Source organism: Pan paniscus, chromosome 14, assembly GCF_029289425.2.
Source record: "Pan paniscus chromosome 14, NHGRI_mPanPan1-v2.0_pri, whole genome shotgun sequence".
Taxonomy (NCBI): Eukaryota; Metazoa; Chordata; class Mammalia; order Primates; family Hominidae; genus Pan; species Pan paniscus.
Window position 1 is genome coordinate 55,666,564 of NC_073263.2, and position 21,576 is coordinate 55,688,139.

Below are 21,576 nucleotides of genomic sequence, written 5' to 3' on the forward strand. Positions count from 1 at the left end.
CTCTTTGTTCTCTCACATGTAGTGAGGAAAAGCATTTCAAAGTTTTCCATCTCTCTAGAACTAATCCTGACAAGTTGATTCTCACTAGGTGACAACATTTTACTCAGCTCTATCAGAAGATGTGCACTGTAAACCAATTTGAAATACATTCAGAGAACTTGGCCTTTAGAATCTTATAATCTTATCTTTATTTTCACAAAATAGGATAAACAGCTGAGAGAAAAAAACATATGAAGGAGCATATGCAGAGAGTCACTATTTCCCTCTCCTTCTTTCTCTGTCTTTGCTCTCACTCTTGCTCTATCTCAATCCCTCTCTCCCTTTCATTCTTGCTCTCACACTTGCTTGCTCATAGTGCAAGGATGCACTGGTGTTGTTTTGACCAGGAGTTCAAATCCTGATTTTGGTTCTTAATATATGAAAAACTTAATAATATCTTTATTAGTAAAATAAAGCTAGTAAGACTTACCTCATAGTCTTATGGTAAGAATTAAAATTATCTATTAAAATACTCACATGCTTAGCATAGTGTCTGGCAAACATTTATCTCTTAATAAATGTTAGTATGTTCAAACTCCATCCCTATGTTGGATTTTGAAAAAGATATTTTACACTTTTGGTTTTCAGTCTGGCATGTAAGATGCTTGAAAGTCACCACTCTATCTAACAAGTAAAAACATGTACGAACTAAACTATCAACGACCCTTTTTACATCCTTAAGAGAAGTGAGGTCATAGAGGAAAGCACTGCCCCCAAACTGAAGATACCAATAGACAAATACAAAGCAAAAACGTGTGAGCTGAAACCTCCATGGGAACCAGAGCTGGTGTAGAGAAACCAGAACTGGAATTGACAAATCACTGGAGGCTCAGTGTGAACAAGTGTGGGTTAAAGGATCCAGGTGGAACCCTGTCACTGGGGTCACCCCCACACTTTTGTGACTTTTACCTTCTCAAGCTCTACCAGGTTCTCATAGTGAATATCTGAGAAACATCTCCTGCTTCTAACAGGGGGAGGGGTAAAGAATCTATTTGAAACATGCCAGATCATTGTGTCCTTCTGAACAAGGTCTGCCCTTAAGAGAAACTGCTTAACCAGAACCTAACTGCTGGAATTTTATCAGAGCTTAGGTGACTTGGGGGAAGAGAAACATTCAGCTTCAGCCAGAGCTAGCCTTCCACGTGGGAGAAGGCAAACATCAAACTCCAGTCCTCTGCAGTTATCCTGTTTCATGTAAGTCAGAGAAGCACTGAGAAAAAAGGGTGAAGCCCACAGTTCAAAGGCAAAGACTTACTAAAAGAGTCATGTTTAATCTAATGATAGGTCTATAGAATACCTCCCTACCCCCATATTTTACCCCCATTGTACTAAAAGCCTATTTACAGCAGTACCCAGGACATCATGTTCAGCTACAGAGAAAAATTTGCATTACATACTGAAAGCAATAATAATAATAACAAATACATAGTCTGAAGAGACAGAGCAAGCATCATAACAAGACTCAAATATGGCAGAGATGTTGAAATAATTAGAGCAGAAATTGTAAACAACTATAATTAGTATTCTAAGGGTTCTAATGTATAAAGTAGCTTGCATGAAAGAAGGGATTGGCAATGTAAACAGAAAGATGGAAATTCTAATAACAAAAAGAAGTAGTAGAGATAAAAAACACTTCCACAGAAATGAAGGATGTCTTTGACAGGACTATGAGTAGGCTGGACATGGCTGAGGAAAGTATCTCTGAATTTGAAGATATCTCAACAGAAAACTCCCAAACTAAAAAGCAAACAGGAAAAATCCAGAAACACAAGACAGGTATACAAGAACTTAAAGACAACTACAACAGATATAACATAGGCGTAATGGAAATAATAGAAGAAGAAAATGAGAAAGAGGAAGAAATAATTGAAACATTATAATACCTGAGAATTTCTCCAGATTAGTCAAATAGCAAACTACACATAATAGTAAGCTCAGAAAACACTGAGTGGATAAACTTCAAAAACCTTACACTTAAATATATTATTTTCAAACTCCAGGAAATCAAAGATAAAGAAAAAATTGAAAAATGCCAGTGTAATGGGGGACAGCTTACCTACATATGGGCAAAGATAAGAATTATATCTGACTTTTCCTCAGAAATAATGCAAGCAAGATGTGAAAGGAGTAACAAATTTAAACTTGGAGAGAAAAAAAACCCACCAACTAGAATTTTGTACTCTGTGAAATTATCCTTCAAACTGAAGGAGAAATAATGACTCAGAAACAAGGTAAGGATATCCCCTTTTACCACTGCTTTTCAACATAACAGACAGCCATAGCCAATGCAATAAGATAAGAAAAGGAAATAAAAGGCTTACTGGTTTGGAAAAAAGAAATGAAACTGTCTTTGTTTGCAGATGAATAAACATCTGAGTAAAATGTCTCTAATCATTGACAATAAAATCCCTAGAGCACATGTGATTATAGCAAAGTTGCAGGATACAGGGTTAGTATATTAATACAAAATTGCTTTTCTCTATGCCACAATGAACAAGTGGGATTTAAAATTAAAAACACTAGACCATTTACATGAGCACTTAAAGCATGAAACATTTATGTATAACTCTAACAAAAAATGTACTATATCAGGAAAATGAAAAATCTCTGATGAAAGAAATACATGGAAAAAATATTTCATGTTTATGAGTAAGACTCAATATCGTCAAGATGTAAATTATTCACAATTTGATCTATAGATTCAATGCAATCCCAATCAAAGTCTCAGAAAGTTATTTTGTGGATATTGACAACCTGATTCTAAAATTTATGTTGAGAGGCAAAAGATCCAGAATAGCCAACACGATATTGAAGGAGAAAAATAAAGATGGAGAACTGATACTACTAAACTTCAAGACTTACTATAAAGCTACAGAAATTAAGGCTGTGTGGTACTGGTGAAAGAAGAGACAGAAAAATAAATGAAACAGTATAAAGAGTGCAGAAATAAAACACTTACATATAGTCTACTGCTTTTTACAAAGGAGTGAAGACAATGCAATGAACAAATACAGTCTTTTCAACAAAGTGCTGGAACAACTGGACACCCACATGTAAAAAATTGCATCTAGACACATATCTAATGCTCTTCACAAAAATTAAGTCAAAATGAATTATGGACCTAAGTGTAAAACACAAAACTATAAAACTCCCAGGAAATAACCTAGGAGACAATCTAGATGAGCTTGGTTATGGCAATGCCTTTTTTAGACACAACATCAAAAGTACAATCATGAATTATGTAATTGATGTTAAATTTTATTAAAATTAAAAATATCTTCTCTGTGAAAGACACTGTCAAGTGAATAAAAAGACATGCCACAGACTGAGAGAAAAACATTTGAAAATATACACATCTGATAAAAGACTGTTATCCAAAATATGCAAAAACCTCTTAAAACTCAGCAATAACAACACAAAATCTGTATTAAAAATGGGTCAAAAACCTTAGCAGATACTTCACCAAAGAAAAAATACAGATGGCAAATAAGCAAATAAAAAAGTCATATGTTATATACTAGGGAATTGCAAATTAAAACAACCATGAGATACCACTGTGTCCCTATTAGAATGGCCAAACACCTATTAGAATGGCATAAGTCCAAAACGTTGACTGTTGAAGATGTGATGAGAATTCTCATTTATTACTGGTAAGAAAGCAAAATAGTACAGCAATTTTGGAAAGCAGTTTAGCTGTTTCTTACAAAACTAAACACACTCTTACCATGTGATCCAGCAACTGTACTCCCTGGTATTTACCCAAAGGAGTTGAAAATCTATGTCCACAAAAAACTTACACACAGTTGTTTATAGCATCTTTAATAATAATTGACAAAATTTGGAAGCAACAAAAATATCATTCAGTAGGTGATTGGAGAAATAAACTGTAGTACATCTAGGAGATGGAATGTTACTCAACACCAAAAAGAGATAAGCTATAAAGCCATGAGAAGGCAGGAGAGAGCCTGAATGTACATTATATTTAGTATGTAATGTTAGTAATATGTAATATGAAAGAAACCAATCTGAAAAGGCCACATAATATATGATTCTAATTGTATGGTGTCTTGGACAAGGTAAACGAAGGAAACAATAAATAGATCAGTTGTTGCCAGGGGTTCCACATGGAGGAATAAATAAATAGGTGAAACACAGAAGAACTTAATCTTGGCAAAGATTTTTCTCATATGACTTCAAAAGCGTAAGCAATATTAAAGTTTTTCCAGTGTGTTTTCTTCTAGAAGTTTTACAGTTTTAGGTCTTATATTTAAGTCCTTAACCTATTTTAAGTTGATTGTTGTGTATGGGCTGATATGAGTCTAACTTCATTTTTCTGCATATGGATATCCAGTTTTCTCAGCCCCACTTATTGATGAGACTGCCCTTTCTCCATTGTGTGTTCTTGTCATCTCTTTCAAAGATCAGTTGACTATAGATGTGTGTATTTATTTCTGCTCTCTCTTCTGTTCCATTGGTCTATTGTCTATTATTATACCAGTACCAAGCTGTTTTGATTACTATGCCTTTGTAGTAGATTTTGAAATCAGGTAATGTGATTACACAACTTTGTTCTTTTTGTGCAAAATTGCTTTGGCTATTTGAGGTCTTTTGTGGTTCCATATAAATTTTAGGATTACTTTTGTCTATTTCTATAAAAAAATCATTGGAATTTTGATACAGATTGTACTGCATCTATAGATTTCCTTGTGTAGTATGGACTTTTTGATGATCTTAATTCTTCCAATCCATTAACATGAGTTTTTTTATTTACTTGTGTTTTCTTTGATTTCTTTCATCAGTATTTTATAGTTTTTGGTGGACAGACCTTTAACCTCCTTGGTTAAATTAATTCCTAAGCATTTTCTGTTTTGAATTTGTTGTAAAGGGAATTGATTTTTTGCTTTTTTTCAGATAGTTCATTGTTCATATATAGATATGCTACTGATTTTTTATGTTGATTTTATGTTCTGCAACTTTGCTGAACTTATTTGTCAGTTTAACAATTTTTTTTGGTCTTTTTTTTTCAGGGTTTTCAATTTATAATATTATGTCATCTTAAAACAAAAAGTTTCATTCTTTCAATGTGATTGCCTTTTATTTTTATTTTTCTTTATTTTTTAGTGTTACAGTATTAAGCAGATGGGAAAATAATTTGTCATACTGCTATAAAAGTTTGTGAACATTTTTTCTCTGTTTTTGCTCTTCCTTTATGGTGGACCATTATAAAACAGTTCATGGACACACGAAGGTCCACTGTCTAATATTTGAACTTCACTGTTCTAATATATTTTTATAGGTCACTAGTGACTGTACACACACACACACTTTTCTTTTTAAGTGAGTGAGGAAAGGTAAAGATAAGAAGTTATTCAATAGGCATAGATGATTTAAAGTATTAAACATGTTTTGAATATATCCATATATTCAGTATTGAACTTTCAATATTATGTTAAGACCCATTGACTGAAACAAAATCAATAAAACAAATAAAAAAATTCCTTAATGAAAAACAAGTAGCCCTTCTTTCAAGATGGAATGGCTGATTAAAAAAAAAAAAGTTTAAACAAAAATGCAAAACACTATACATGTAGGTGCCAAGATGAGTGACTTTCCATTTAGAAAAATTAGAAATCAGTATAGTTAGAAAAGTTGTCCTCTTCCTTTAGACTCTGCAATCTTTATGGAGGACTTAACTTTCGGCGAAAGTAACTAAACTTGAGGCGAACTTCCCAGTGTTTTCAATGCATTGTAAGATCGGAAATTATTCCTCCTCCTTAGAAGCCTACAGAAGGCCAGCCAGAAAGTGGCAAATGGCTGTAACACCTGGGAAACCTGATGTGTATGGTGGCAAAGAGAAAACTTCCTCTTCACCTTCTGAAGGTTCATTGAAATATCAACTCACAAAAGGCAGGTTAATTGGAGAAAAGGCACATAAATTTATTTAACCTGTATACACAGTGAGACTCACAGAGTGATTACCCACTCGCTACCCCATTCCCAGTGTGATTCAGAAGCTTATATACCATCCTGGCTAAACAGATTATGGAGGGGGAAGAAGAGGAATTCCACTGAAGGGAAATAAAGGATTACTAGGCAGAATGAATGCATGCAGGAACAGAGATTAACTTGTTAATAGTAATTTTTTTTTTTTTCTGACAGCGAAAGGGTCTGTTCAGGTGTGGTTATACATTTTATCTTACAGGGAGAGGAAGAATAAACTGTTCTTGTTGGGTCTGGATTCTATGCAGATAAAGGAACTTCAACTTATTTAAGAAAGATAGTGGGGTGGGGGGAGGGCTAAACAGACTATGAGCTTTCCTCAGTTGTCATGTCAATATGCCATATTTTGGGGTATTAGCTTCTGAGTCCCAACATGTGTTCATACAATGTGAAAAGAAAGATAGGACTGGGTTTCCATTATCATGTGAACTGCCGTGGAGAAGGTACAAAAGGAGGGCTTAAAGGCAAGACTACCAGGAGTCCAGACAAAAACTAGAAAGACGGAAGAAACTACAAGAAATCTAAAACAAGGATTAGGAAAATAGAGAGTTAGGGCTTCAAGGGAGGATCTATGTGAGACTCTCTAAAGCCAGAAGAATAGTCTGATTTTCCTTTTTTTTTTTTTTTCACTCTCAAACTATTATCTCTGGTTTTGTGTGTTACAGGTAATGAATTAGTTTAATTTTCAACTTCTAGACCTCCAATATTACATTGCTTTATCATACGTTACCGGGATCCTAAAAAACAAATACATATACAAAAACAGAAAATAAACATCACCTCCACAAGTGGTTACTGTGCATTAATCCAGAATGGGTGGTGATCGGGATGAGTTGGGGGGTGGGGTTCAGCACCTATTAGAAAGACTGCAACTACTCTTGTGGTCTAGTGGAACATAGGTTTTTCTTTAGGAGAGGTTAATTGGGAGTGAGGTCTGCCTAAACCTGAGATGAGAAGAATCTGTCTCGTGAGAATAATGATGGACATCCCTCAAGAATTGAAGATGGGCCAGATAACAAGCTTATCAGAAAGACTACTCTTGTGTAAAATAAAGAATCTGAAAGGATCAGAATTCTAAAAGAATATGTTGATTATTCCTATTGAATAATAATTATTTATTATTTCACACTGATTAATGGGATATATCAATTTCATGAGCAAGTATTTGCTGAACATCTACTATATTCATAGCACTGTGTTAGTCACTGCCACGGAGATGCTGGATAATCTATCTGGAGAAACAGAAATGACAAAGGCAAGGTATAGCATAGTGTGCTATATAATTAGATGCTGTCTTAGCTCATTTTTTGCTGCTATAACAGAATACTACTGACTGAGTAATTTATAAAGAACAGAAATTTATTCTCTCACAATTCTGGAGAGTGGGAAGTCCAACATCAGGGTACCAGCATGTTGTGAAGGCCTTCTTGCTGCATCCTTACATGGCAGAAAACAGAAAGGCAAGTAAGGGATCAACTCTGTGCCCTCACATGGCAGAAGAGCAGAGGAAAAAGAACCCAGTCCCCAAAGCCCTTTTTTTTTTTTTAAGACAGAGTTTTGCTCTGTCGCCAGAGCAGAAGAGCAGAAGAAAAAGAACCCAATTCCCCAAGCCCCCCCACTTTTTTTTTTTTATTCTGGTTCTGTTGCCCATGCTGGAGTGCAGTGGCGCCATCTCGGCTCACTGCAAGCTCTGCCTCCCGGGTTCACGCCATTCTCCTGCCTCAGCCTCCCAAGTAGCTGGGACTACAGGTGCCCACCACCACGCCCCCCTAATTTTTTTGTATTTTTAGTAGAGACGGGGTTTCACTGTGTTAGCCAGGATGGTCTCGATCTCCTGACATCGTGATCTGCCTACCTCGGCCTCTGAAAATGCTGGGATTGCAGGCGTGAGCCACCACGCCCGGCCCCAAGCCCTTTTTAACAGCACCATTAATCCATTCATGAGGGCAGAGATTTAATCACCTAAACACCTTCAATTAGGTCCCACTTTCCAAAACTGTTGCATTGCAGACTAAATGTTCAACACATGAATTTTGAGAAACACATTCAGACCATGGCAGATGCTAAATTCGGTTGTGCAAACATTAGGTCATAAAACATGGGAAAGGCTATCGGTGTGGGGTGTATAAGGAAGCAAGGAATTCTCCCAGGAGATGAAGGAGAAGTTAGCCATAAATGAGAAGGAATATGTGGATAGGAGCAAATTATGGAAGACACAGAGGACCCAGTGGGAAGTGCTTACATTGCGAACCCCAGTCAATTAGAATATGATCCCTTCCTTGGAAATAGGATCCAATGAAGTGAGAAAATTAATCCCCCTCACAAAGAGCCATCTCAAGGCCTCAAAGTACTCATTTTATCATTACATTTGTAACAGTGTATTTATAACATCACATCACTTTCAAAAATTTATTCACATGTTTATATTTCAGATTTTTAAAAATTTTTTGGTATCTGAAATTCCAACTTTCCTGTTCATACCCCGTTACTTGTTCCCAGTCCCAGGGACATCTGCTTTATTGCCCTGTTTTATTGTTTTTTCACTGATTGATAAATACAGGCAAACTGGAACAGAATAACTTATGTACAGATATGATGCTTGCTTATTGATCACTACAGTGATCAATAGTGTTATATCCCATGAATTCGGTAGCTCTGCTAGAACAATAACAGCCTTAGTTTATTGCAAGTAAATCAGTATGATTGTCCTCTACCATGCATGTCTTTCAGAATCTGCATAGTGTAGGGATTATCATTATATAATAAAGTCCCTTCTCTTCTGACCATCTACATGCTTTTGGATATTATAAACCTGGAAATTGATTTTCCCCAAAAGAATCTATAATATATTTTCACTGAGTAAGATGCCTGCCACTTAGTGGTAGTCACAGGTGCTGGTCCCGTGCTAAGAGATCTTAGGAATGAGTCATGCTGGGGAAGAAATTGCTTTAACATTTCAAGGGCAATATCTCAAAGCTAAAAAGTAGTATCTTTTCCATGTCATGAGTACAAATAAGAAGCATTCCATTCACACACAGATGCTCTTTTCCCATTTATCTTTGTCCTGGAGTATTTTATTCTTAGGAATATGGGGTTCTGCTTTGAATTCCAGTTTTCCTGTGTGGTGAAACTTTCTGGCACATCTCAGGAACTAGAACATATTAGGGAAACAGAGAAACAGTATTTGCCTTGAAAGAGTTGCTGGACAATCTTTGCTTTGATTGTGATGGATCATACAGAAGGCTCTGTGAGATTTAAGCAGCTACATTTTTCAGGGTCCCTTGTTAGAGCTATAGTCACTTACCCTGACTGGTCCAAAGAATGAATATAATGAAACACTTTCTTTTGCCTGGGTAATAAAAGACTATAAAGCTTCTAGGAGATCAGTGAAAACTGATAGCATACTTGATGGTTTTGCAGCTTAGAGATCTCATCAGTATCTAAATCTGTCATAATGTATGTTTAACAAAAAAGAAGAGCATTTGGAGAACTGACTTGTTTCATTAAGTTACTGCTACATTCTCATAGCCAGATAGGAGAGTCTATCATTGTTATCTTAGCAACAAGACACTGGCTTGCTACTGACACCACCTTGGTGGGAATGATTTTAAGCAATTCATGTTCTCAGCCTGCCTGCCTCCCACACCAACATACTCGCTGTGACTTGTATAACCATGGAAAATGAGTTTGCATTTTCCTTGATGGCTATGGATATGTGACTCAAAGGGGTTATTTTTAGAGAAAATGGAAACGAGATGAGTTGATAGACTTAATACAAATCATTTAGAAATTATTTATAGGTCTTTGGCGTCATCAACAGTAAGAGATACATAAAGATGCAAGCTAGGGAGTAATAACAGCTTCTTTTAGAGTTGAAAAGGTTATCTGATGTGATGGCAAGTGAACTACTGTCATATACTTGGACATATGCATAGGCATCTACATGGGAATTTTACCACATGGGATGAAATTATTATTGAATATTACAGAACACTTGAGCTGCACTATTCATCAGAAAATCTAAAGTTACTCAGATGAACGCTAATAGCAAACATAAGGCAACATTGACACAAAGTCTCCTAATTAAAATAAGTTGAAGGGAAATAAACTAAATTGTCCAGCCACACTTTATATTGTAAAGATGAGATTTTCTACTGTTGCATTTGTAAACTTTAATTCTTTCTAAAATATTTGAGTTTCTTCTTAGATCACAATATATTCTAATAACCTTAATTTTGTAGGTAAATTACTCTTCTAATTATCTGTAATTAGCTAATTTTAAAGTTAGTTATCATGTTAGAGACCTTTCCTTTTAGAGTAGATGTACACAAGTTTGCATTCCCAATCTGTAGCTCTCTTTCTCAATTATGCTTAAAAAACTATAGTACTAGCATTATTTCTGTAGTATATTATAGTATATAAGATTATGTGTTTTTGTTTAATTCAAGTCAAGTTTTAAATGCTGTGTGTGCTAGCTACTCCATTGCTGAAAATTTGGGTAAGTAATTGAAATTCACTAAATTTGAATTTCTTCATTTACAAAATGTGGAAACATAGTGCTTGTACTATACCATATATTAAATCAACAGGGTTTTTGTGAGGATGGATTAATTTTAGAAATAGTTCTTTGAACAGTATCTGGTTTAAGTAAACACTCAATATTTTTAATGGATAAAAATTATTGTATTCTTAAGTACCTAATCTATGTTTACTAAGTATAACTTACTTGATTTCACTAAATCTTCTTTCTCAGAATTCTACTTAGCTCTATGGAAAAAAAGTCAAGTGCATTTTAGATATTTAACTTCTCTCCCTAAAACAGTGGCATTCTTGGCTCAGTTAAATATTGTTAGGGATAATATTGCCTTTATCATGAAAGAACTATATATAGAACTTTGAGAGTCATGAATATCACAATTATACTTCACTCCTAAAATCTTAAATCATCCTCTGTTGTAGTATTTGCTTATCGTCTCCCATTTTATAAATGTATTAATGTTCTTGATTAATTAAAAAGGGTGAAATTTCATTCACGTTTAAATTAGATCCAACTCAAGGGAGAGCTGTGAATAGAACTTGCATCCACTGGATTGTCAAAAAGTAGTCATTTCTGTTTTACATGATTAGCTAAAACAGCCGACTCGTGGCTTTTTGGAAACAACACTCTTCCTCCAGGGCCACCCATGGGTCCCTTAGCAGCCTGGTTGGAAAGCAAATGCTCTATGTAATTGACAAATAATTCTTACCCATGAATAAATAACTGTGCTGACCTTCAGGCTGTTGCCTATAGAACATGATGCAAATTCCTTCAATTTTTATTTTTTTACTTTTTAATATTTCTTGAAGTATTTTACTATTTCTCCCTTCTGTCAAAACATATCAATGTCACTTTGCAAAACTTTGATCCTTAATGCCACTGTTCCACCTTTTCTTCCTTCTCTGTATAAATATCCATCACGGTTGACATTTAACATTCACAAATCATTGTAGCAGATTTCACTTATGCATGATTGGGTATGATTTTCTAAATTTAGACATGTGTTTGGTTCATCCAGAAAGTTTTCCAAATTCTTTATATTCATAGATTAATAAGTTAAATAAATTACATTATTTTTCACAGAACAAATTTGTGTAAATAGACTACTTGAAGTCTTTCGTTTCTCAGGTTAAAATGTAGATATCTCATTTCCAGCCAATTAAAATTAATTATTTTTATTTGATGTTACATATTGTGTTATATATTAATAAACTAGTTTATATTATAATAGGCATTTCACACAATCATATAGGAACTACATTCAGAGAACCACAATTAGAAGACTCCAGCAGTGACTTTTGATAAAGTTGAATCATACTTCTGCTTGATATCTTATGTACATTGGATTCCCTGTTCTTTTAATACTTTATCTACTACAGGATTGGCCCCTGTAGATTAAATAAGACTCCACTTTTGGGCTTTGCAAAGAAGTGGCCACAAATCTTAAGTGTTGGTTCAAACACTAGCTTTTTTTTTTGTCTACTGTAATAGTAATTACCCATACTTAAGTCTCACAGAAGATTAAGGTAGAATCTTCCTTAGGATACTTCTTTTATTTTTTCTTAGACACAAGATTTTCTATGACAGAGGGAATTATTTGTCAGTCCATTAATATCTTCTAATAGAAACAGTTTGATCATATATACATGTATATCCACATATTAAAATTTTGTTCTTCAGGTTTTCACCTTAAACCAATATTTGATTAATTTTAAATTCAAGAACAATTCTTAACAACATACTGAAAGGACATTACTATAACATGATTTTCTCTAACATCAGTCCTGCTGTTTGGACCAAAAAAGGAAGCCTAAGTTTAGGATTTATATATATGTTTATATCCTAAACACACACACACACACACACACACACACACACACATATATCTTAAACAGATGAATACTTATATACATACACACTTATGAATATATAAATATATACGTATAAATGCACAGGTATACATGTGTACATATATGATGAGTTTGTGTGATATACATTCATAAACATATATAGACAAATATATCTGCATTGTGCATAATTGAATAAATTATAAATTTTATTTTAACTATCAAATGGCCCAGTAATTGCAAATCATGGGCATTTAGTTTAAGGCAGATATAGAGGACAAGAGTAGAGAAATAGCTACAGACCAAGGCATGAAAAGTGGCCAATCCAGAGCACAGTGAAACCAGTATAGAGCTGGAGATGGAGAGGGCCACATTTCCACTCTCACAGAGCTTGCTTAACTTTGTTGTTAACTATTCTTGTGTGGCATAACTGCGTGAAAACTCCCACCATAGCCACTCTTTCCCGAGACTCTCAGTTCCAACCACAGTCACCACAAAATTTTAATGAGAGTTAACATTCTCCCAAAGTAAGCTGGAGCCAAACTATATATATCTTTGCAGCCTGATCATCTATTCCTCTTCTATTGCTGATTCTTATTTATTGTCCTATTCCTCCCAATGTAAAACAGGACCCACTGCCAACATATACTAAGTCTTTAAGTGCATTGCCGAAAGCCATCTTATCCGGGTAGTTCAAATAGAAGTCATCTCTCCTCCCAGAAGAGGCAGCTCACTCTAGAGTGTAAAGCTGATTGAGGTTAGTGAGGGAGAAACTTCTGCCCCCACCTGTAGGCTCTCAGCCAGGCATCTTTGTGCAGGGCACAATTGGCACAGCCGTACCTGTCAGCCTTAATGGGAAGCCTACGCTTGGCCACATTGCTTATGTTATAATAACTTGTAATAGCTTAAACTAACTTAATTTTCTTAGACCCCTGCTGTAATTCTTAACACACTAGTCTATGTCATTTTCGGAACTAGCCAAAATCATGGAGGGCTCCCTCCTTTTCACAAATCTCCCCATTAATTAATTGCTTAGTTCTTCAAAGCAGTGAGATGAAATTTCAGAACACTATTAGATAGAAATAATTTGAAAAAATTTTTTTCAAGTGACTTTTTTGGAATTCTTCCAAAACAAAAGAGATTGGCAAAGAGTTTTGCCAAAGTCAAGCTTAATGGTTACTATATAGTAACTGCTTCAAAAGGGACTGTTTTTTTGTCCTCCTCTGAAATATAGATGTTCGACAGTGATGGCATTCAATTATTACATTTCCTTTTTTTGAAACATTCAAAGAAGGATTTTTTTTAGTCTCTAGAGTAAACACGCAAAAGTAGCAAGCAAACAAAATTTTAGTTGGAGGACAGGTAGAAAAAAATATTTCCATCTCTTTTTTTCCCTTAAACAAAATAGATAAAATATATTTTGGGCTGGAATGTTCACAGTAGAGACAGTTTGTCAATTATATTTCTTTCAGAAAGAAGAAAGCATTGCGGCTTGGTTGATGTACAGAAAGAGCTCTTACTGAATCCAGTAGCATTCCCAGTGCTGTTGAAGGTGTAAATCACTCTAAAGGCTTTGGTGTATGCAGTCCTGGATTCAAATCCTATCTCTGAAAGCTTGAAGAAGAGAGTTGACATTTCTGGAGCACACAAATCAACTCATTAAATAATGGTATCTATAAATATAACATAATCCATAATTTAATGGGCCACAAGATCCTTTATAGAATCAAATGGTTTTCTAATTGTCTGAGAATGTTTACATAAAATAGAGCTATGAAAGATGAGCCTTCTGGGTGACTGTTATTTCTTTGTTTGTTTTTCTTTAGACAAATGAATATCTTTTCTGACTTCGATAGCACACATACTAGAATTAGAAAATACCAAGGAGATCATTGTGGCCCCTGGGCATGGGTGATCTATATCATCGTTCCCCAACCCCCGGGCCATGGACCTGTACTGGCCTATGGCCTGTTAGGAACCGGGTCACACAGCAGGAGGTGAGCGGCAGGTGTGCAAGCATTGCTGCCTGAGCTCCGCCTCCTGTCAGATCAACTGGGGCATTAGATTCTCACAGGAGTGCAAACCATATTGTGAATTGCACATGAGAGGGATCTAAGTTGCGTGCTCCTTATGAGAATCCAGTGCCTGATGATCTGAGGTGGAAGTTTCATCCCCAAAACATCCCCCGCTCCCACCACTCCCCCGCCTCCCTGCCCCCATCCATGGACAAATTGTCTTCCACCAAGCCAGTCCCTAGTGCCAAAAAGGTTGGGGACCACTGATCTGTATTGTCTAAAGTGAAAATTCACTGTAGAAATATACAGAATAACTTATTTAAGACTCACTTTACTAAAACCCCTTCTAGATTTATTGAGATATTCACAATTACAAATAATCTGTGAACCAGGAAGGTAGATTTGGATTATATATCAATGTTCAAGGGCAGTGCTTGATATAAATGCTACCACTGGCTTAATCAAGAAATAATTATCATCTGAAAATAGTGGCCTAGGGGTTTTTCTAAAGAAGCCTGGATCTTGAGTTGCAGGAGCCTCCAAAATGCATACACAGCAATCCAAAGATACAATGTAGATTGTTGATAACTCTTTAACTTCTCTCCGCTTAGGCATTATTTCTCATAGTATAACTTGACAAATAATTGTAGCCAGCGGTTCTTATTTAGAAATGCACCTGTAGATATTGTTTCCAGTGAAATACAGGCTTGAAACACCACCTTTATCTACCTATGCAAAATTAGCAAGTTGTACATAAAGGAAAATTATGAGATACAGCAGTGTGATACCTAAATTAAAGTGTGAATAAAATCTTCATAATGCTGCTTGTAAAGATATAAAATAATAAGAAGTCCAGTTAAGGATCCATATCTGTCACACCAATAAAACATGATAAAATACATTAAATAGAGATGTGAACTATTTATTATAAAAAGAAGGAATGGCAACAGACACCATCTGTATGAGTGTACTTTCTAGAGCAGTAATTGGTTAATTGTATAATTTAGATATCTTACTTAAATCAAGTTTATATTTCACCATGAATTTCAGTATTACATTAATGACTATTGTAATGAAGTCATTAAATCTGAAAGTCAATATTAATTTACTATAAGAAGACTCTTAGTGAATTACATTGGCAGGTGAGAAGGAATAGTTTAGTATTGTCTATTTGATTATTTCATAACCTATGTGCAGACCATAAAGCAGTTTCTGGTGGCTAAATTTTTAGTTCAGTTATAATTCCTTGATATTGAAATACACCATATTATAGCAGCTTTTCACTGGTAATCATATCATGATTATTCATGATTATCTTTACCACATTTTTTTCACACAGTATTTTTTATATGTAAAGTTTGTTTTATGGAGTAATCAAATTCAAATATTTTAACTGACTCAGGGGAAAAAAGGAGTATCTTGATCACTTTTTTTTTTTTCCCCTGTGTCCAATGCCTCATGGAATATTGACAACTCCTTTAAACTTTTTTGGCTAATTTCGTCATAAAACTTATTCTCAGATTCCTAAGTTGTATGCTTATTCTGCCCTGTTTTAATTTTTTTAAACTATTTTATCTACTAATTTGCTTCTATAGAGGTGGGAATTTAGTTCTGAAACCTACCCTCTACCTCCATCCAGTAAGCACACACATACTTGTGTATGGATGTGCAACCTTACGTACCTGCACAGACTTCCTCTCCTCCCAAGCTCCTTATATAACTATATCCATTTTGGTTAAAGCAATATTTAGTGTTTGCGTTATTAACACAATGTTAATATTATTCAGTGCTAAGTCATGCAATGCACTATGATTATATTTGCTTTCTCAAACCATTTTCTATTGACCTGGAGGCAATTATTGCCATCTTTATTTGCTTCATTTTCTTTGTCATAATCAGTATTCAGCCTGAAACTCCACAAGGGAAATATAAATCTCTGTTCAAAACATTTAAAACATATCACATACTCTGTAACATTTCTTATTTTCTTGGCTATTTCCCTTCTAGACACTTTCTTATTTTTCTCCTATCTTGCCCAGTTGCTTTCTAGGCCTGCTGCGTAGCTGTCATCCTAGGAGGACTGTCACCTTCCCCTTTTATTCTTATATTACTATGCCTTTTTATATGGAGTGCATCACATGGCTTCTCCACAAGAAAGGATGAATATGAAAAAAATGTGTAAATATGTATACCTGAATTTTGTTTTCTTTTAAATTTTAGCCCTACACATGTTTGAACATATAACTTGGTATAACATGCTATTTGCGGATTAATATTACCTCCAAATTTTGAAGGTAGTGTTCCATTATGTTATAGCTTTTTGATATTTAGAAGTTTAATCCCATATGTCTAAGTTAGTGTGTGAATTTTTTTTCATGATTGTCCTCAAAAATTATCTTTTTTTCCCCAATTACTGGAAAATATCCTGATGGTATGCTTTGATATAGGTGGTCCTTTTTCATTCCCTATGCTGCTGGGCTCTCAATAAGCCCTTTCAAAATAGAAAGTAATGTTCTCTTTATTTAATATTTCTTTGATAATTTTTTCTCGTTTAATCTTTCTGGAGCTTCTGTTACAGAGTAGGAAAAATGGATCAGAGACAAATGGAGCTCCTGGGTCAATCCTCTAATTTTCCTTTCTATTTTCCATTTCTTGGACTTTTTTCCTGTCTTCTGGGAGATTTCTTAAACTTCATTCTATATATAATGTATTTTGTGTGGAGATCTGACTGCCTGCCCCAAACTCTAAACATATTTGTAAGTTTTTTCTCTGCAAAGGTTGAATCAGAGGGTCTCTGAAATCAAGGGATGCAGGGATAGCTGAAGAAATTCTTCATCCTAATCATTTTTACCCCTGTTACTTTCTGTCTATCTATCTATTATATAAGTTTATTTATATGCCAATTCTATATTTACTTACATATGTTCATTTATGTATAAATGCCAGTTCTCAATTATTAACTTTTAAGAAGTCTTAAAAACATTTTGTTTTCTGAATATAATTTTTATTATGTGTAAGCATTGTTTTACAATGGAAGTATAATTTTCTCCTAACTATCTGCGTAGAGTAATTACAGTTTTTTTTTCTTTAGGTTTTGCTCTGCTTTCTGCTTTATTTTTGTCTTCACATGTAGCTTTCCTCTGTTCATTTTGCTCTCTCTTTTATGATAGAGATTGTCCTTAAATACCTAGTCATCCAGAGCTCTTTGAAGTTTTTGAGTGAAAAACAAAATACCTGCTGGAGGGTGGGCGTGATGGCTAAGCCTGTAATCCCAGCACTTTGGGAGGCCGAGGCTGGTGAATCACTTGAGGTCAGGAGTTCGAAACCAGCCTGGCCAACATGGTTAAACCCTGTCTCTACTAAAAATACAAAAAAATTAGCTGGGTGTTGTGGCGGGTGCCTTGTAATCCCAGCTGCTCAGGAGGCTGAGGCAGGAGAATCACTTGAACCTGGGAGGCCGAGATTGCAGTGAGCCAAGATCCTGCCACTGCACTCCAGCCTGGATGACAGAGTAAGACTCTGTCAAAGAAACACACAAAAAAACAGACAAATAAACATGCCTACTGGAAACTCTGGGCATGAGTAGGCTTGCTGAGTGATGGATTGTGAAGGGAGATGTATTGATATGGACATATCTCCTAATGCTGATGTAACAAATTACCTCAAACTTAGTGGTTTAAACAACACAAATTTTATAGGTTAGACATTCAGTACAGGTCTCACTGGACTAAAATCAATGCGTTGGTGGGGCTGTGATGCCTTCTAGAAGAATCTATTTATTTCTGTTTTCTACCTTCTAGAAAGAAGCCATCCACATTCCTTGGCTTCCAGCACTCATTCTCCATCTGCAAATACAGCAAGAGAGGGTAGATTAAGTTCATTCTGGCCATGTGTCATAGTCACATCTCCCAGTCATTACAGCCAGGAAAGGTTATCTGCTTTCAAAGGCCCATATGATTAGATTGGGCCCACCTGGGTAATGCAGGCTATAATTTCCTTATCACCTCTTAGTCACATCTGCAAAGTCCCTTTTGTCAGAGAAGGCATCATATTGATAGTATCTGAGGATAAGAAACTGTGCATCTGGCTGGGCGCGGTGGCTCACGCCTGTAATCCCAGCACTTTGGGAGGCCGAAGCGGGTGGATCATGAGGTCAGGAGGTCGAGACCATCCTGGCTAACACGGTGAAACCCTGTCTCTACTAAAAAATACAAAAAATTAGCTGGGCGTGGTGGCGGGCACCTGTACTCCCAGCTAGTGGGGAGGCTGAGGCAGGAGAATGGCGTCAACTGGGGAGGCGGAGCTTGCAGTGAGCCGAGATGGCGCCACTGCACTCCAGCCTGGGTGACAGAGCGAGACTGCATCTCAAAAAAAAAAAAAAAAAGAAAAAAAAAGAAACTGGGCATCTTTGGGGACCCTTATCCTGCAGATCAAGCAGAGAGGACCAAGTAGGGAATCAAGCAGAAAGACAAAACCATTTTGTTTTTTTTTTTTTAATCCAAAATGTGTTTATTGAGATGGTTTCCCACTCATCTTGACTCAGAGTGCTTTTAGTGCTGCTTCCTCCTGAAGGAACATCCTTCTGTAAGCCTTGCTTTTCCTCCTGTAGGCTGGCAGAGGACAGTGGAGCAGCCAACACACAAAACTACCGTTTGTGCATGGCTAAAGACCGTGGTGATTTTATAGCATCCTGGGCATTTCACATCCATGAAGTAGGAATTGGGGCTCTGCACCAGGCGTTTCTTCTTGTGTTTCCTCTTCTCCTCTTCTGGAGAGGGATGAAGGAGATCCTTTGCGAGAGGCATGTTCTCGTGTGCGTAGGTCGTCACCGCCGGAAACGCAAAACCATTTTGTTGATGAACAATTTTCAGTAGATGCAGTTCTCTGCTCTTTGAGAGAAACCTTCCTTATTCTTCTTCCTTTTGTATGTAAGCCAGCCTACCAGCTTTCTAGGAGTCAAATGTAGAAAGTGTTAGGGGTAAAAATAATTAGGATGAAGATTTTCTTCACCTGTTCCTGGTGCACTTGAGTTCAGAGGCCCTCTGATTCAACCTTTGAAGAGGAAAAAAAAACTGCAGGTATGTTTAGTGTTTGGGGGCAGGCAGTCAGATCTCCACACAGAGTAAATACGGGCATTCAACCAGTTGTGCTATTCTTCAACCCTACATTCTCATGCATCGCACGCCAGCTTCTTGACACTCACCAGCCTACAGGCACTTAGCTTTCAGCTTTTCCCATCTGCTGAGTTAGTTACTCTGTAAATCTGTTTTTCATTTTCCAACATTTGGCTGGAATTTCTCATCTGCTGTCATCTTCTTTCCTATTCTCTTTTGCTTGGTGGATTTGTCTAGTTTCTAATCCTTTATTGTCATTTAAGTAAGTTTACAGGAGACAGTAGAAGTCAAGGGTTATGTTTAACACACCACATTAAAGTAGAATTTCCTTTGCATAAAGATTAATAAAAACATGCACCTTTTCTATTTATCCCTCTTCATAGTTGATTAAGTTTTGAGTTGTTGTTTGCCTTATACTGACTCATTTGACACTGTAGTATTATGCATTGTATGAAGGTTTTATAGTTTAGACATAGATAAAAAAAGTTATATGATAATAATGTATCATTTAAATACATATATATAAGGCATTTGTTTTGAAAGAAGAGTGGAATATTAAACTCCAGGGAAAAAGAGAGCATGGTCATCATTAGATAAAACTATTATATATCAAATTAATTTTGCAGAGTTTATAAGCCAATGGTAATATAATACAATGTTGAGTAGCATGTTATCATTATTGAAATCCTTTAACATATCTTGATAATTCTGGGAGGCTTTTTTTATACATTTTTATTCATATAATTTTTTATATTTTCTATTTTAACATTGTTGCAAGACTAAGTTAACTCAAATTCATTTTGTAATGATCAAAAAATGTATTTATCAAAATTGAGAAGTAGAACCACATACTGGAATTCAGGGATTTGCTCTTCTTGAATTCCTATTTAGAGACCAATGATATAAATATTACATACTTGGATTCAGCATGTAATTTGGAAGCAAAATATTTTGCAAGTTCAATTAAGTTTAAACAGGAAAAAAAAAAACAAAAACAAAACTAATTGCTGGAAGGCAATTGGAATGCCCCAGGCTTAGATTTAGTGACTAAACACCATGTCTGATCTCCAGGGTGTTGCTTTGCCTAGGCTTTTTCTTTTGTTTGGAAACTTTCATTTTTCTTAAGATTCTAAAATTACAGGTTGTCAGCACATATGGCATATTTTGTAATCTAGAACAACTGCATAGTAGGCAAATAAATGAATACATAGGTTTATAAATATAACTAAAAATAAGAAAAAATTAAAGTAAAACTACTAGTCCCAAAAATCAATATTATGGAACTTTAGATGTATGATAAAGTGTAAAGTAAAATAGTATCTCAGCAAAACAAAGCAGTATGGGAAGCAAGAAAGCCAGAACAGTAAATCATAGGCTGGGGGAAGCAATTACTCAGCTAAGGTATATCTGCAAAGTTCAAATTAAATGTTCCAGAGGCATGGTTGTCTCCGATGTCCTTTAGGCAGGTGGCAACCAGGTAGGGACCATGATAGCAAGAGTTAGTGCATCAGGCAATACCTAGAGGCATGTGGACTCTATGAAATCAGTTCCGGGTGACCTGTTCATTAACAAGGCACTAACTAGAAGCCATGGTGATGAGATGAAGCATCTTTTATATGGGGCTAGTAGAAGATAAATGGGGTGACAAAAACTCACCCATCAGACTTAGACTTAGAAAAGAGCATTAGAGTGGTATGTGAGGAAAGTGTAACATTATAATGGAGGTAAAGGAATATCAGTTTGGAGGCAATGTATTACGTCACTGTCAATCAGCACAATTCCATGCCTCCACATGAGACCTGATGGCTGATATATTTCCTAGGCAAATCAGCATTTTCTGTAATGTTAAGTCTACAAGTAGAGGGATGTAGTGACTTCAGATAAGAGGGTTGGAGAAGGCAGGGACTGGCAGAAAGAAGGATCCACCATTTTCTACAAAACCAAAGTTTATTTTCTCAGGCTTTCTGAATTAAGATGCACTTGATACATATTAATTTATGCTATTAATAAGTCCTAATATGACA

General features: G+C 35.7%; 1 protein-coding gene across 1 annotated transcript; it reads right to left on the reverse strand.

The window, feature by feature from the left end:
• Positions 1-18,936: 18,936 nt before the first annotated feature.
• On the reverse strand, positions 18,937-19,286 carry LOC106635432 (small ribosomal subunit protein eS27). The gene has a single exon (XM_014347444.4). It carries the CDS (start codon positions 19,241-19,243, stop codon positions 18,989-18,991), a length of 255 nt encoding a protein of 84 aa, XP_014202930.1. The 5' UTR covers positions 19,244-19,286; the 3' UTR covers positions 18,937-18,988.
• Positions 19,287-21,576: the final 2,290 nt, after the last annotated feature.